The sequence below is a fragment of the Manis pentadactyla genome, chromosome 12 (assembly GCF_030020395.1).
Source record: "Manis pentadactyla isolate mManPen7 chromosome 12, mManPen7.hap1, whole genome shotgun sequence".
NCBI classification, from domain to species: Eukaryota; Metazoa; Chordata; class Mammalia; order Pholidota; family Manidae; genus Manis; species Manis pentadactyla.
This window is the reverse complement of record NC_080030.1, coordinates 17,971,866-17,989,951: the sequence shown is the minus strand read 5'-3', so window position 1 is coordinate 17,989,951 and position 18,086 is coordinate 17,971,866. Positions and strand designations below refer to the sequence as shown.

Here is an 18,086-nt window from a genome sequence, read left to right as displayed (position 1 = left end):
TTCCGCTCCTGGGTGTAGACCCAGCTGAAGTGCAAAAAAATAATAATAAAAGTTCAGTAGAAGACATATAAAAGAATGCTTCTAACAGCACAATCTGGAAACTACCCAGATGGCCCTCCACAGGAGAGCAGGTAAGTACATGGTGGTAGAATCACACCATAAAATACTACACAGTAATGAGAAGGAACAGCTTCCAAGTGTTGATAGCAACATGGCTGAATCTCACAGACACTGCTGAACATAAGATGCCAGACACAAGGGAGCGTAGCCTGTAACTCCATTTACAGGCGGGTCAAAGGAGACAAAATGAACAAAATGTGGGGTTAGAAGTCGGGGCAGCAATCATCCTTGTCAGGGGAGTGGCCAGAAGGGGGCATGAGAAGGTTCTGGGGGAGTGGGGGCTGGTTATGTTCTTTTTCTTGACCCGGGTGCTGGCTGTGTGGCTGTGTTCACTTTGTGAACACATATTAAGCTGGACTCGACTTGTGTAAATTCCTGTACGTGTATTAGACGTATTCCAGAAGTTCAGAATGAGTACTTAAGCACATCTATTTTTAATGGCAGAAGTATTTGAATACAGAAGTCCATGTTCTCACTTCTTGGCATTTTGCACAAAACCCGTCTCCTCAGCCTGGCCTGACTTCGCTGATCCAGCCCCTCAGCTCTCTGACTGTTCCCCTCTCATCCCTCCCCCCACACCCAGATGACCGAGCTAAGTGACAGACAGGGGGATGGAGCGCTTTCCCCTCCACTGGGGCTGTAGAATGTGTTTGCTGCCTCCGGCCAATGAGAGAACAAACACCGTCTGCAGAGAGCAAAATGCACAAACCCATCACAAAGCTTCTAAGAGCAAGAAAGCGGACAGTACCAACTAACGCTCCCAGTTCACCAGCATCCATCCCGAGAGATTCCTACTTCCAAGGGAGCCTGCTGGCAATCCCCTCCCTCCCTCCAAGCCTTCTGATCTGCAGGATCTGGGCTGGACCAGGGTGAGCTAAGGACACATTAGGACTCCCACCTTCTTCCTTTCCTCTTAGAAGACTCCAAATCCAGGCTCCAGAAGGTGATCTAAAGCCACTTGCAATGCAGAAACCTGTCAGTTCGGTGCATTGTTTCTGGACACCCCCTGGAGTTCTCTGAGCATACACACACTGACACCTTGCCATCCTCCAAGCCCCCCCAGCACGTTCCCTGGCTTGGAGGGGTTGTAGGCAGAGTGACCACAAGACCCGAGCATTTCAACGGATCTTCATGAGGTAGGAACTGAAGAGGCAGAGACTTGGCGCCTGCCTTGGGCACCAATGAAGATGACACTGTGGTTAGGGGTACACCCTTGCAAAAGACGCCAGCTGAACCTTTCCATTGTCACCACCCTCAAAGTAGACTGTTCACACACTCAGAGGCCTCAGAGCCGTTACAACTTCAGCACCCAGAAGCCAAAGCTTGCTCAATTTTGAGCCCCTCAAAAGTGACTCCACCAGCCACTCGTCTCCTCAAATAAGCAACCCCTAGAGCACCCATGACCCAACTCTGAAACCATACACAAAAGGAATGGGGCTCAGTGCTGAGCCCCAGGGGCCCACCAGCCCTGTCCGTTTTTACACTGAGGGCAGCCAGTTGGAACAGAGCCCAGGAACGGCACATTTGGGCATGGCCCAGTGGCCAGTCAGCCTGGGGGGCAGGGTGCATCCCCCCACTTGGAATCTGGGTCATGCTTAGATAACTGCTAGAAAGCCCGACTAATTACCCATCCTTGCCTGCCTACATCTCAACAGATGTTAAGCCCTCCTCAAGGTTTATTTCAAGCAGGCACGTATTTAAAGAAATACAGGAGGTCTGCATTTTGATAGCATCTCAATAGAGGAAAACATGGTCTTCACCTTCTTCCTCTGGGTCTTTTGATTTAAAAAAAAAAAAAGGCATTTACCTGCCCAAGATGTCCACACGGATGCTGATTCTCGTGGTGTCCCCTCCCGGGTCCCTAGGGTGGGAGAAGCCAAATCCATTCCAAGGCCTGTCCCAGCACCAAGGAGGAACCACCTTCTCATTTTCTCTTGTCCCTTCTTATTCAAATAGCCCACCTGGATCTTCCAGGTGAGGGCCCGAGATGGGGCACACAGTGTGCTTCCTACACCCCAAAAGATGGTGAGGTCCCTGAGGAGACATGGGGGAGAGTAAGTGTGCCCAGCCCTTCACTGCCTTCCCCAGATCCAGGCTGGTGGCCCACCCTGGGATATTAAGTCTGGCCAGTGCTGGCCCCTCAGTGCGAAGGCCACATGTTCCTCCACTTGCTCTTGGCCCTGGGAACCCCTAAGCGCCCTGTCCTGAGCGTGGGGCCCCCACCTCGAGGAAGGCAGAAGTGGAGAGGCCGGGCAGCTGGGACTGGGCTCTCATTCTGGAGGCTGGTCCCAGTGAGGGGCAGCTGGGGCAACCCAGTCAAGTCCCCCAGGGTCCCCCTGGCCAGGTCGGTGCTCATTCGGGAGAATTCCGATGCCTATGTAACTGGCTCTGAAGCCCGCCACCCCAAGGCCCATGTGCGACCCCAGGGCCCGGTCCTCACCGTGGAATGGGTCCTTGGGAGGAATCCACTCCCCGGGCGCCCCCACCCCAAGCCTCCACAGTAGCTCAACCCAGCTTGGAGCGGAGAGGCGCTCCGCACTCCTCCCCGGTGCCCCTCTCCCAGCCCCGGGAAGACCCCCCCACCTCCCATCAACCCCCGGGTCTTTCTCTCCCAGCCTGGAAGGGGGAAGCTCGCAGGGAGGAGGGGGAGGCGCAGCCGCCGGGCATCGGGCAAAGGATATGGCCATTCGGTGATCTTTTTGGCGTATTTTCTCACCACGTTGTCCTCGCTGAAGAGGAATAAAGACCGGTTGACCGTGAGGCAGTTCTGTCGGACGGGGATGGGGTTGTAGAGGGCCATGGTCCGCGCTCTCTGCGCCATTGACTGCTTGTACATCCTTTGCGCCCCGGGCTGCCCGCCCTGCCGGCTGCTCCCGGCTCCTCGCCCGCCTCCGGCGCCCACGACCACCCCGGCGGCTGCCCCGGAGCCTCCTCCCCCGTAGCGGGCCGGCATCTCGTCTCCGAAGCGGGCCATTCTGCAAAGAGCAAAGGGCTCCGGGTTACGCTGCGGCGAACGATGCGGAAGACGCCGCCGCCGCCGCCGCCGCTGCTGATGCTGAGGCTGCCGGGGCTGGGAAGACGGCGGCTGGCGCTGCGGCTGCGGAGACGCTCCACGGCCCAGCCCATCGGGCGGCGGCGGCTCGGCGCCTCGGGTCGGGGGCTCACACGGCGGCTGCCCGGCCCCGGCCGGGGATAGCGGCAGCTCGGGACATCTTCCTGGCTGACCCTGGGGAAGGAGGGGCGGGAGGAGGCGCGGGGGCGGGGCGCGGGGGCCGGGGCGGGGGGCGGGGAGAGGGAAGCGAGGCAAAAAATAAACCGAGGAAGGAATCCAGGCAATCCCCAGTCCACCCACTTCGGAGAGAAAAAAAAAAAACGCACACCCCCTTTAAGACGCAGATCGCAAAGGACGCCCCCACCCCCCACCCCGGGACGCAGTGGAAGCTTCAAATTCCTCCGAGGTCCGGGTCAGGCTGGCATCTTGCAAAAGGAGTGCGCTCGGCCCCTTAAAAACATTTTTTTTTTAAATTCCAAAATAAGAAAATAAAAATCGGGTCTTTGCTGGGGGGTAGGGCAACCCCCAAATTAAAGAGAAAAAAAAAAGAACCCCCTTTCTGTTTGGCTTGAGTTCCTAGACCTTAAAAATGCGGAGACATCTGTAGCCAAAAAAAAAAAAAATTAAAAGAAAGAATATTAACGGGAAGGGAAAGGAGGGGAGGAGGGAGGTAAACGCTCCGACGGGCTCTTAAGGAGTCTTGAAGCCGCAGGTCCCGGTGATATTTTTTTTCCTTCCTGAATCACCAGAGCTGCCTCTTCTGCTCACGGAGTGTGAGTGTGCGTGTGCGCGCAGGCTTTTGCTCAACCGTGCCTCATTTTGGGGTTAAATTGCAGCAATGAAATCCCGAAAATTCCCAACAGGGGGGTAGAAAGGAGAGGGAGAGGTATGTGCCGTTGGCTTAGCCGCTCAGTAGCTGCTCCCCGGTGCTGCAATGCCTGGCGCTACCCCCCGCCCCCCACCGCCCCCCGGGCCGCCTCCTCCTGCTTCTCTGGGTTTTGCTAAAATAAGACTGGTGTGGAGGGGGTGGGGAAAGAGGAAGGAAGGGGAGAAATGGAGGCAAAGGTCAGAACCACAGGCCAGCGAAGCCCCAAAGCGGAGCGATTGATGAGTTTCACGGGAGAAAGACCCACCCAGTGTGGACACATGATGGCCCGCGACCAATCGCCGAGGCGCGAGGGGACGGGGGCTCAGAGGAGTTTGTGCGGGAGATGCGAGAACAGGAGGGTCGGGAGGCAGGGGGAAGTCGGGACGCCAGCTTCCTCCCTCCTCTGGGAGGAAACCTTGTTTTCCAATGGGTTCCGTCTCGGTTGCAGACCATCGGACGCCTCCAGTATCTTGCAAGGAGGAGAGAGGAAGACACCGAACGATAGATAGAGAAGGGGATCCAGAGGAGCGATTAGATCATTTCTAAACAAATTCGGTCTATTTTGCAAAAGACGGGTTTTTAAGGAGAATGGTGTTGGGAGGGGTTCTTCTGTCAAAGTTTCAAATCACAGAGGCCGGAAGAAAACATGTAACCCCATCTTTGAGAAGACCGCGGAGGTGGTTAATCTTAACGGCCAGGAGCAGATAACTAGATCCTAGTCGGCTGGATAAGGCTTCTGGGTGGTCGGTGCTCACTGCTCCCCAGAGCCATTCATTCCCCTTCTTATATAGTGAAATTGAATAAACACAGAAAGATGCCTAAAGCATGAATGTGTAGTTTAAGAAAATGCTGTGAAATGGACATTCTGGAAACTAACCCTCAAATTCGGGGTTAGAAACAGGACATTGCGAGCTCCCCAGAAACACACGCTGCTTACCCCACTCCCAGCAATAAACACTATTCTGCCTTTAATAACCTTGCTTTTCTTTATATTTTTATTACCTTATTGTGAATTCCTAACAATACAGTTAGTTCCTCTTTGCATCTTTGGGGGTTTTATATAAATGGAATCATACAGTTTGTATCCTGTGATGTCTGATTTATTTGGTTCAACAATCTTTAAGATTCATCTGTTTTTGTCACACGTAGGTGTGATGGATTCACTTCCACTAATGTTTAGCATTTCATTGAAAGAAATGGCTACAATGTACGCATTATCCTGTTTGTGAACATTGGGGCTTGTTTCCTGTAGGAGTCTTAAATAGTCACACCTGGAATACTCTTGATGCTTTATAAGCATGGTGTCCATAAACCCTAGGTGTGGAATTTCTGGGTCACAGGTTCATGTCTTCAGGTCTTCAGGTCTTGTCACCAACCTGTCTTCCAAAGTGGATATACCAAGATACCACTGAATTTTTTGCAAAGCAATGTACAGACTGGAAGGCAGGGGAATGGGGAGGAGTGGATGAAGGCAAATATTTTTTCAACCCTTAACTAGCTAAAGCCCCCACCCCCATTGATATTTGGGATCATTTGGAACATTCTAGAAAAGATATGTCTTAATGTAAGTTCCCCATTCTGTGCTTATGAATCAACCTTTACAGGTTGCTGACAGCACCATGGAGATTTTCTAACTTGTTAAGGAATGGACAAACCGACTAAACCAAAAGTGATCAGACTTGCAAAGAGATGGGGTGTATGGGATTCTGGACAAATACTAATCATTCTTGTACTTGATGCTGTCTCACATCTCAAAGGTGAGAACAACTAATTCAGTGAAACGCGAAGTACTCCGATGTGCTTGAATGTCAACAGCCAGTCATGGAAGATGACTGTATCGTGCAAGGTGCACTTACATGTAACTTATTTCCATGGATTTTCTGGAGAAGACTGTTGAGTTTAGTAGCATGAGCATTACCTGCAGAGATTTCTAAAACCCCCAGAGCTTTTCAGGAAAGAGTGACCTCTCATTGATAAAAGTCCTTACCAGTGTAAAGCTTCTACTGAGTCTTCCCAGAAGCCCTACTTTACAGATGAAATCACTGAGGCTGAGAGAAGTTTAAAATCTTACTGGTCACTGACATGGGTCTGAAACCACTTCTGACTTGCCTATTCCGTTAAGCGAGTGATTTGGTACAACCGCACCAGGAAGCCAGCCATTTCTGCCAAGGCTGAACATTCGAATACCCTGTGACCTAGCCCTGGCACTTTCCAGTACACCCCCAGGAGGAATGAGGATGTATGTCCACGGAAAAGAGGAGAAAATTGTATGGGTCAATCTCACAACCATGATGCTGAATCCGAGAAGCCAGATACACAACAGAACATGGTGTGTAATACCTGTTGTATACAGTTCAAAGATGGGCAAATGCACTTGTGCTATAAAAAATCAATGCAGTGGTCACCTTGAGGATAGAGAAACAACTGGCACTAGAGGATCCTCTCGGAGGCTTCTCAATCTGGGTGATAATACACAGTTGTGTTCACTTTATAAATTTTGTAGATTTTCATTGCACTGTACACCCATTAGTCGTGCGGTTATCTGTGTGTGCTATATGTCAATAGAAAATGTCTGCAATGCTTTCTGAATATAGATCCCAGATGACGCTATTTGTCATGGTGACCTGCGAGGATTCTCACTGCGTATTTTGACAGGGAAAGCCCCTACAACAACTCTGGGCTCCTTTTTACCAGAAGACAAAGAACAATCTTCCCAAATTCTCTAACTCCTGACTAACAGCAGACAAGCTCGTTGCATATCACAACTGTCAGCAAAGTGTTGTTAAAATTCTGATTTCTGAGCCCTCCCTCTTCCCTGATTTTCCTTCGACAAGTCCTTGGGGGTACAGCCAGGTTTGGCAATCACTGTTCTGGAAGGGGCAGAGTTATCAACCCTCTCTTGGCATTCTCTTGAGTTATCAATGGGGTGTCACTGGCATTTTTGATGGAACAATTCTTGTGCATTCCAGGCTATTTTAGCATCTCTAGCACATGCCCATTAAATGTCAACAGCACCCCCAGTCTTGTGACATGTAAAGATGCCCATAAACATTTCCAAATGCTGCCCCCACTCCTAATCAAGGTGGTAGAAGAGTCTACCCTCCCCTTTCAATAAATGGCATTCCTTAAGCTTACCTCACTATGAAATTTAATACGTTGGAAACAAATGTTGGTGAGATTGTGGAGAAAGGGGAACCCTCCTACACTACTGGTGGGAACGTAAATTAGTTCAACCATTGTGGAAAGCAGTATGGAGGTTCCTCAAAATGCTCAAAATAAAAATACCATTTGACCCAGGAATTCCACTGCTAGGAATTTACCCCAAGAATGCAGCACTCCAGTTTGAAAAAGACAGATGCACCCCTATGTTTATCGCTGCACTATTTACAATAGCCAAGATATGGAAACAACCTAAATGTCCATCAGTAGATGAATGGATAAAGAAGATGTGGTACATATACACAATGGAATATTACTCAGCCATAAGAAAAAAACAAATCCTACCATTCGCAACAACATGGATGGAGCTAGAGGGTATTAGGCTCAGTGAACTAAGCCAGGTGGAGAAAGACAAGTACCAAATGATTTCACTCATATGTGGAGTATAAGAACAAAAGAAAACTGAAGGAACAAAACAGCAGCAGAAGCACAGAACCCAAGAATGGACTAATAGTTACCAAAGGGAAAGGGACTGGGGAGGACGGGTGGGAAGGGAGGGATAAGGGTGGGAAAAAAAGAAAGGGGGGCATTACGATTAGCATGTATAGTGGGAGGGGCACGGGGAGGGCTGTGCAACACAGAGAAGACAAGTAGTGATTTTACAGCATCTTACTATGTTGATGGACAGTGACTGTGAATGGGGATGTGGGGGGGATTTGGTGAAGGGGGGAGCCTAGTAAACACAATGTCCTTCATGTAACTGTAGATTAATGATACCAAAATAAAATTTAAAAAAAAATATATATATATATATATATATATGTTGGAGTATACCTCTCTTTCCTTGGCATCTTCCCAAGTCCTCCAACACCCTCAATTGCTCAATCTCCCTTTTCCAGAAAGAACTCAAGTCTTGAACCTAAAGTATGACCAGGCTCCAAGTACATTATTCTTGTGGATTCACTTTACAAAGAACAAAAACTTATTTAGCCAAAGGAATGAATCTCTAATAGTAGAATCTTGCTATTACCTAGCAAGTAGGGATGGATGGGCATGAAATCTTCAAAGACTCCTCAAATGATGGCAGTAGGTAGTTCCTTGCCCCCCATTGATCTAAATTACTAATGTTGACCAGGTAGAAAGATTTAGAATCTCAGTAGCATCACAGACAGAAGCAGTGTAACAACAGGCCTCTAGAAATCAGTCTCCGCCATTGGTTCTATTCTTTAACACATCTGCCAGCTGGAAGTTTAATTTATCAATCAGCAGCAGCATTACCATACAGACATTGAGAATGTTATTCAATTGAACAGGGCTAGCATCTCTGAAATAAATGCCCCAATAAATAACTGCAAATCACATTCATGTGGCTGCTAAAACAATTACCAGCTAATCCAATCATGTTGAGTTGCAAGAACGGATCAGCCAGGAAACATTTGGTCTCTGCCTTCTGGGCTGGATACCAGTTGAGGAATGTGTACCAAGATCTTTGGAAGGAGAGTATAAATGGCAGAACCCAAATCTGATAATCCAGACATTTGCAGGTCAAAACTTAGGCAGTCAAGAGTGAGTCTGGAGACAGACTGTGGCAGTGACTCCAGGCACAGCGTTGCAGGGCAGTATATACCGTGCAGATTTCCAAAAACAAAGGAGACAAAGCCTAATTCTGGATGGGTTCAAATCCTAACTGTAGCACCTCCTAGCTGTGTGCTTTTGGAAAAGCTCTTAACCTCTCTGAGCCTCAGCTTCCTCATGTGAAATGGAGACATGTCTCCTTACCCCCACAGGTTCTTGTAAAGATTAACTGAGATCAGGCAGTTAAGCACTTGGTACAGTGGCCAACACATAATAAGCAGTCGAGAAATGGTCACAAAAATGGATTTTTAAATTTAACTATAGTCCGGAGAGGTATTTCATGATGATGGATAGAAACACTTAATATTGTCAAGATGCCACTTCTTCCCAACTTGACTTAGATTCGGTATAAGCCTGATCAAAACTGCAGCCAGTGCTTTTGTGGATATTGACAAACTGATGCTAAAGTTGACACGGAGAGGGAAAAACCCAGATTAGCCAGTGTCAACGCTACTTAAGGAAAAGAACAAAGAACACTAATGAAGGAAAAGAAAGACTGACACTCCCTGACTTGAGGGCTTGCGGTAAAGCTCCAGTAATCAAGACAGCACGGTACTGGTGAAAGAAAGAATAGCCAGCTGTGTCAACGGAACAGAAAGAGATCCCGGAAATAGACCCACAAACATACAGTCAACTGATTTTTGACAAAGGAGCAAAGGAAATGCAGTGGGGAAAAAATGAACTTTTCAACAAAAATGATGCTGGAACAACTGGACATTTGCAGGCAAAAAAAAAAACACCTAACCATAGATCTTACACACCTCACAATAATTAACTCAAAATGGATCACAGACCTAAATAGAAAATTTAAAAACCTGTAAAACTCCTAAAAAATTACACAGAAGAAAAAGCTAATGACCTTAGGAACAAATCAAAAGTTAGACTTGATTAAAATTAAAATTTTTCCAACTCTGCAAAAGACGCTGTCAAGAGAATAAAAAGACATGCCACAGACTGAGGTAAAATGTTTGCAAAAAGCGTATTTGATAAAGGACTGTTATCTAAAATATACAAAGAATTCTTAAAACTCAACAATAACACTACACCTGATTCTTAAATGGGCCAAAGACCTTAACCTGGACAAAGAAGACACACAGACGGTAAATAACACATGAAAAGATCCCCCACATCATATGGCATCAGGGAAACACAAATTAACACAACAATGAGCTACCACTACACACCTGTTAGAATGGCCCAAAACTGGAACACTGACAACATCAAATGCAGGCAAGGAAGTGGGGTGACAGGCATGCTCATTCATTGCTGCTGGGAATGCAAAATGGTGAAGCCCTTTTGGAAGACAGCTTTGAGGTTCCTGGCAAAACTAAACTTACTCTTACCCTATGATTCAGCAATGGTGCTCCCTGATTTACCCAAAAGAATAAAACTTATATCCACCAAATACCAGTCAAAGGCTGCCGAACGCAAAGCAGGATGAGGACTGAAAAATACCATCCTGGTTCTGCCACAGATATGATAATGGCCTTATGGTCATGGTTTTTCAAATGAGTCAGCCTTTTTGTATATGATAAAGTACACGTAGTGAAATTTACCATCTTAACCATTTCTCAGGACATGGTTCAGTGGCATTACGTACATTCACATTGTTGTGCAACCATTCCCATCATCCGTGTCCAGGACTTTCTCATCTTCCCCAACTGAAACCTGTCCCCATGATACACTAACTCCCCACCCCCTCCCTCAGCCCCTGGCCCCACCATGCACTTCCGGTCTCTAGGGATGTGATCCCTCTAAGGATCTCATCTGCGTGGAACCATACAATATTTATCCTTTTGTGCCTGGCTTATTTCACTCAGCACAATGTCCTTAAACTTCATCCACCTTGTAGCAGGTGTCAGAACGTCCTTCCTTCTAAGGCTAAATAATGTTCCACTGTTCAGATACACCATTTTTGTGCATCCATTCATCTGTTAATGGACCCTTGGGCTGTTTCCACTTTTTGGTTCTTGTCAACAGTGCTTCTATGCACATGGATGTGCAACTATACCTTTGAGTTTCTGCTTTCAATACTTTGGGGTGATTCCCACCCAGAAATGGAATGCGGGATCCTATGGTAATTTTATGTTGAACTTTCTGAGGAATTGCCATACCATTTTCCACAGTGGCTTTAGGATCCTTAGCTCTTAGAAGTGCATATTATTTACAGAAGAAATCATATGATGTCTGAGATTTGCTTTAACATAGTTCAGGGTTATGTTTAAGTGAATGAAAGATTTACCTTAATGTGCAAAGTCAGGTTATGTTAGAGGTTGGGATGCAGTCACACAAAATGAATCGTGGCTTGATAATTATTGAAGATGGAGAAAGGGATATGAGTATTATCATTCTATTTTCTCTTCTTTTGTATGTATTTGAACTTTTCCAAACAGAAAAAAAACATTTTCATATAAACTACTTGAAATATTCCTTATCTACATTGCAACAAGAACCTCACATTTAATTATGGAAACAAAAGTACTCAAGCTTACTATATTCTCAGGCAATTACAGATGATATTCAGCATCTAACCCTCTGTTCAGTCAGGAGCTTGATTAAATGCTTACTTATATATTCATGTGTATCCTGAGAAGTTAGCAAGGGAAATTCAATCAAATGAATTCCGTCTGCCCATGGAAACCCCCATCTTGCTTTTTCTTGATTGAGAGCTGGTTGAGGTCCCCTCAACTTGAAAAATAATAAGTTTTACCACACCTGGAGATAAAGTCACAGGCGACAGAATCCAAAGCATTGTTTCACCTGGAATGCTTGAGAACAACGATCAGCATGAGCTATTCATTTATTCATTAATTCGACAAGTGTTTATTGGACATCTATTATGTATTAGGCCCTATCCCAGGCCCCAGGAATAGATAGAGCCAGGAATAGAACAAATAAGAAACTCGTGGTTTAGGGCAGAGGAACCAGAAAAAAAATGAGTGAACTGGGGTGGATCGATCATCTGTCAGGTAGAGATCGTTCTTGTAAGGAAAATGGAGCAGGTATGGGATCAGACAGTAGAGCAGGGGGAGTTATTTCAGAAAGACCGCTCTGAGAAGGTGACATTTAAGCAGAAACCCAAGGAAAGAAGGAACAGGGATGCAGATGCTGGCAGGGAGGAGGCCTGCAGGCAGAAGAAACATCAACAGTGGGGCCGCGTGAGGATGGTGACTGGCACGTCTAAAGCGCAGCAAAGAGGCTCTGTGGCTGGAGTGATTGGCAGGAAACAAGAGAAGGGAGGTGACAAGGATGACAGCGCTGACATCCCGCGTTGGGCCTTTATTGTTTTAAATAGTATGTTTTATTCTGTATGGAATTTCCTCGAAAAACTAAAAATAGAAATACCATAAGACCCAGGAATTCCACTTCTAGGAATTTACCAGAAGAAAATGAAATCACTAATTCAAAAAGACACAGGCACCCCTGTGTTCACTGCAGCATTATTTACAATAGCCAAGATACGGAAGCAACCTAAGTGTCCATCGATAGATGAATGGATAAAGATGTGGCACACGTATACAATGGAAGATTATTTAGCCATAAAAAAGAATGAAATCCTGCCATTTGTGACAACATGGATGAATCTAGAGGGTATTATGCTCAGTGAAAAAAGTCAGACACAGAAAGACAAATACCATATGATTTCACTCATGCATGGAGTCTAAAAAAATAGAAAGAACAAACAAAACAAAATAAATGCATAAACAAAGAGACCCAACTGGTACCATAGGGGAAGATGGGGAGGAGAACAGATGAAATAGGTTAAAGGGATAAAGAGGTATAAACTCCCAATTATAAAATAAATAAGTCATGGATGGAAGTACAGCATACGGAATATAGTCAATAATATTGTAATATCTATGCATGGTGACAGATGGTACCTACACTTACCGTGGTGAGCATTTCATAATGTATGTAATTGTCAAATCACTATGTTGTACAACTGAAACCAATGTAATATTGTATATCAACTATAGTTCAATAAAAATTTTTTAATTAAAAAATGTAGGTTTTATTGTAATTCAGTTATGGCAAGGCCATTAGATCGGGCAATGACTTCCATCAAAAAAATACTGTGTTCTCACATATGCCAGGAGGAGGAAACACACCATGCCATACGGGGCCACACTGGGAAGCACCAGGGCTGGTCAGCAGTCAGAGGGAGCAAAGAGAAAATGTGGGCAAGGAAGGGCCTTTATTGTGGTCCTGCAAAAAGGAGCAGGCGAGGGAAGGTAAGCAGGCTTGGATTGGCTAGTCTGAATAATTCCAGGGCTCCAGGGGCCTGGGGCTGCCCCTGGTTGTCTGGTATCTGGGGTGATAAGAGCAGGTGGATAGTGGCCCTGAGTCTGAGAACCTGATAGGGGAAGAAGGTGGTGGGGGTGTGGGCTATGGATTGATCACTTTGTATTTGAAATGCATGCCCCCTGGGGATTCCTTTACTATCTCAAAGGGATTGTATAACTCTGGGAGAGGCAGCCCCAGCTTCGGTCAAAACATCTGAAACACACGGCTTCTGGAACTCACTGGAAAGACGTTTCCTCTTGTGAAGTCCTATCATGCCCCTTATGGTTTGAGTTCTGGGACCTCAGGGCCCCACCTATCTTGTTCACTGTCTCAGCAACCAAGACAGGTCGAGACAGAGACCCATTGCCTTGATAAGGAAAAGGGTAAGTTGTAGAGAAATGTGGAATGTGAAACATTTTATGAGAAAAAAAGAATGCATGAAAATATAAAAACGTTGGCTCGCATTTCCAGGAAGAAACAAAGGATAAAGCACAGACCAATACAAACGATTTCCCAATAGCCAGAGAAAGGGAGCCGGGCTGTGGACAGAGATGGAGGCGGGCCGTGGCTGTCTGAGCCTGTCAGCTGGTTAGAATCACAGCAGCATTACTGCCCCGGAAAACGTGGAGTTACTCCTTTTATTTTCTTCTGTTTTTCCCAATGACTAAAAAAGAGAGCAGGGAAAACACACACACAACAACAGAGAATGTGGTAAGAGTTAAGCTTGGTGACAACATGAATGGGAACACACACGTGTTCACAGGGTTACACGTAAATATATGCATACATCTGCGATGTCCTTCTATAGCTGTTCTGCTTTTTCTGCCACTGAGATGACAACAGCTAAATAATCTCATGTCCCATATGGCACCCCGACTGTCACAAAGTTATCGCACTTCAAGTAAAGGCGGGCTTGGCATGAAAAAGAAAACTTGTGAGTGGTGAGAAGACAGGTGTGTCACGCATGGGGTTGGCACTGTCCAGCCTTGACCTTACCGCTTCCTACGGGCAGCCCCTGGGGGGCTTTCTCTGGCCACCGGAGTGTCCACTCAGCAGACTGGGATGCTAGGAAATAAACGCTCTTGAAGAACAGCCTTCAACCCGTGACTGATGAAGTCGTGGATAACGCCCTCCCTGGTTCCTAGGGGTGGGCACGCTGAGGCACGTGCTCTCTGCTGCCCCCAGCGGTCTCCACCGGTACTGAGTCCTAGTTGCTGGGGGGTAACTTGTTGGTCCCTTTCCTGCCTCTCTGCCAGTGAGTCCTGGCATCTTCCCCCAAACCAGTTGAATCCTTGCTTCCGGATATGGTTCTAGGGGGAACCCAAACTAAGGCATGGAGCTGGACAGATTCTGTCAGCCATTTCAAAATGTTTAGGCAGAAGGAAAACCCCTCCATCCCTCCTTCCTTCCTCTCCTCTTCCTGCTCCTCCTCCTCCTTCCCCTTTCCCTGCTCATCCCCTCCTCTCCCTGCCTCCCTCTCTTGTTCTCTATGTTTTTCTTCCTTTCTTCTTCAAAAGTAATTTGGGGAGCTTGTAGGATAAAAGCCGAGTGTAAATCAGGGGCCCCCAGTATATGTGCCCTACCCCAGGTTCACCGTGTAACAGAAAAATCCCAGGATGGTGTGTCAAAACATCTGGATGCACTGCACACTCTCCGAAATGCTGCCACGGGCCTCCCGTGGCCACTGTGCACTTGGAATGTGACTGATCCGAATCGAGAGAGGAGCATAAAACTATACACCAGACCCCAAAGACTTTGTATGAGAAAAACAAACACAAAACATCTCATTCATAATTTTTGTATTCGAGACAGAAAACATGAGAATGTTTTCCATACGTTAGGTTAGAGAAAACCTATTACTAAAACTAACGTTATGCATGTGACACTGGAGAAACTTGATCTGGATAATAATCCATCTTTGCACTTCTGGGCTCTGATTCAGTGCAAGACCTTGAACTCCATGGACACGGTTCTTCACTTAGGAACAACACAGCCACAATAACAGAGTAATAATACCAGTCCTCCACACTAGTGCCCAAGCTGTGTTCTACTGCTGTGTGGGTGTGACCTGTCACTAACTCTCCCTGAGCCTCAGCTTTCTCATCTGCAAAATGGGGATGAGAGCAGTACACACCCTGTGGGATCGTGAAAGAGATCAATGATACCCTAAGAAATGTGCCAGGCAGGGTTGCTGTAAATAGTAATAATAATAAATGTTGGCTGCATTGATGATAATACTTACTGCATGCAAAGGAAACTACATATCATGTCCAAAGGACATATTCCCAGGAAGCATCGAATGCTCCAGAAATCAGGAAAGCAGAAGCAGGGAGGATCCACCAGAGACACAGCCAAATAAAGGTAACAGAAAAAAGATCCCAATGACACCCAGCGAAAGTTCCATCTAAGAATTACACGCAGAGAGAAATATGAATGCATTTATTCAGGCAGCTCAAACACATATTATCCCACAGAGAAACCATAATGGGTTGACTTGACAGAACATTAAACGCCTTTTCTATGTTTTTTTTTTATTCTTTCGCCAGTGTGGTCCTTGTCTTTGTTGCAGAAAATGCTTTCATCCCATGTAGGCAGACATCCCTTCATTCTCATACCTGAGATGCTCCCTTAAGAACACATCTCAAAGTGTTTTAAGTCCCCAAATCAAGAAAACAAACAAACAAACAAACAAAATCGCCCTGTGGGGAACAGAAGTAAGGGAAAGAGATTTAACTGGGCTCAGAGATGTGTTACAAGGTAACATGACTTGTGGTTGTGCTGTGTGACCTTGGGCAAGTTGCTCGACCTCTCTGGTTTCAGTGTGTTCGTATATAAAACAGGGAAATTGCAGTGTTCACTTGATTGGGGGTTGTTGAGGATGAAGTGAGATGAGCCACATAGCATGTTAGATAGACTCAGAGCCTGGGTGCTGATGTTACTAACTTTTGCTGCCTCCACCCTAGAGTCATTTTTTACTACCGGAGAGAGTCCTGTCCTCCCAAATAGGTCTGAGACTTTTCTTTAAACTTCTTATCATTTGTTTTTACACGTTTTCAAAAGTAAAGTCATTTCCACATATAAAAAATGTTAGGTAGCTATCCCATGACTACCCCAAAACTCTGGGTATTTTATTGCATTTCTAACTGCTCCCCACCCATGTTTTAATTCTACATAAAGGTAGTTATAAAGATATTTTGTATATATAAAATCCTCATCATCTGAGGCTTCATCATATGGGTCATTATCCAGATATACATGCAGCTATAAGTTTAAGGAAGCAAAAGTCATCCTGACATAAAAATACTCACTCATGAACGGACAGCTTCACAATTATCATTCCGGACTAACACAAGCATCACTTTGGAGCCCGTCAGCCCAAAGTGCTTGCCAATGTTTATCTCTGATTGTCGATGTTTATTTGAAATTCAGCAATGCAACTGGAGATGATATGAATCAATTGCATCATGAGAATTGGAAATCTTGGCAACAGGCAGCAGGATTTTGTGAAGTCAGTGAAAGCGATCGGGAAGAACCCTTGCAAGGCAAAAGGCATCGTTTACAAGGGAGGAACCTGTACAGTCAGACTGGCTAACAATGGAAATGCACAAAACAAGTAGACAGTGCAGAATGTTTAAAAAGACAAGGAAGTGATAAACAAGTAAGTGAAAGGCCCTCTGGGGAAACTGATGAGGACTGCATATGTGTGCAAAAATGACCCATGTGGCGACATCGCGGGAAGTCCAAGATGCGAGGAGAGGTGTCCCACTGATCTACTGTGCAATTTCAAAAGGAAATTGTAGGAATCACGTGTAACATACCAGCTTTTGACTCATTCTTTGCTCATTCAAAGAATTAGAGCGTATTTGCAATTACCACTTAAGCTTTGCTAAACACGATTCAAAAATAAACTTAGGTTTATGAAGTCTGGCTTCACTTTACAGGGCAAAATCCCTGCTGGATTCCTAATTCCATGGATTCACTGCAAGCTACTTTTTCCAGGAATGCATATTCTGGGATGGAGAAGGTTTCCTCTACCGCTGTCTCACGGAATATCATATTATAACCATCATTTTAATGGCTACATTTACTCAGTTACTTATTCCCCTTCTGCAAACTTTTAATAATGGTTCCAACTAGCGGTTTGTAAAAGTAATAAGGAAATGAGTAAAGCTGAGTTTTGGTGTTCCGAACACAAATTTATTGTCCTGTGTGTGGAAAAATACTGGATCAGATATGGAACTGCTGCATTTGTAAGATCCTTGTCACATATTTTCAATGACTTTCCAAATTGGCCATAAAATGTGTTCTGCAATTGGAAACACATGAGGACATGTTTCTGCTTTCATATATTTATTAAGCCAAGAGCTCAATATTTCATACATTTATTTATGTATATATTTATTTATTCCATATATATTATTGACAATGAAGTGATATGCAAGTAAGTTCAAAGAGCTGTTCTAGGCTTCCTGGGACAAAGTCCAGAACCACCTGGCTTCAAATCCCTGCCCTCACAGAGTTCACATTATAACTGGAGAAAATAAACAATAAACAATTATTTGTTTATTAATACAGATGTGTTGTAGAAACATGAAGTAGGGCGTGGGATTAAAAGTGGGTGGGGTACAGACAGGATGATCCGGGGAGCCTCCTTTTAAGGTAACATTCAGGCAGACACTTGAAGGTGAAGAAGGGAGCCATCAAAAATCTGTGGGAAGAGCATTCCAGCTGAGGGCATAGCACATGCAAAGGTCCTGAGGTAGGAACACGCTTGATGTGTAAAGATAGATAGGTGAAAGCAGATCATGCAGGGCCTCAAGGATTGCAGCAAGGACTTCAGCTTCTATTCTGAGATGAGAACCATGAAGGGTTCTGAGCAGAGGAGAGCTGTGACATGCGTGCCAGGCTCCCGCTGGCCACAAGAAAAGAGTGAGAGGAAGGGAGAAGCTGGCAGAATAGGGAAGAGGC

At 45.7% G+C, this 18,086-nt stretch overlaps 1 protein-coding gene across 6 annotated transcripts in view; it reads right to left on the bottom strand.

Moving 5' to 3' along the window:
* The window catches only part of CACNA1A (calcium voltage-gated channel subunit alpha1 A), a 197,718-nt gene extending 194,369 nt beyond the window's left edge, over positions 1-3,349 (bottom strand). For 3 of the 6 annotated variants that reach the window (XM_057490153.1, XM_057490152.1, XM_057490154.1), the window contains exon 1: positions 2,803-3,349. In XM_057490153.1, the coding sequence (XP_057346136.1) occupies positions 2,803-3,094 (292 nt within the window). In that variant the 5' untranslated portion in view covers positions 3,095-3,349. The remainder of the gene's footprint in view (positions 1-2,802) is intronic. The other 3 variants (XM_057490149.1, XM_057490150.1, XM_057490151.1) reach the window with 1 other exon arrangement.
* Positions 3,350-18,086: the final 14,737 nt, after the last annotated feature.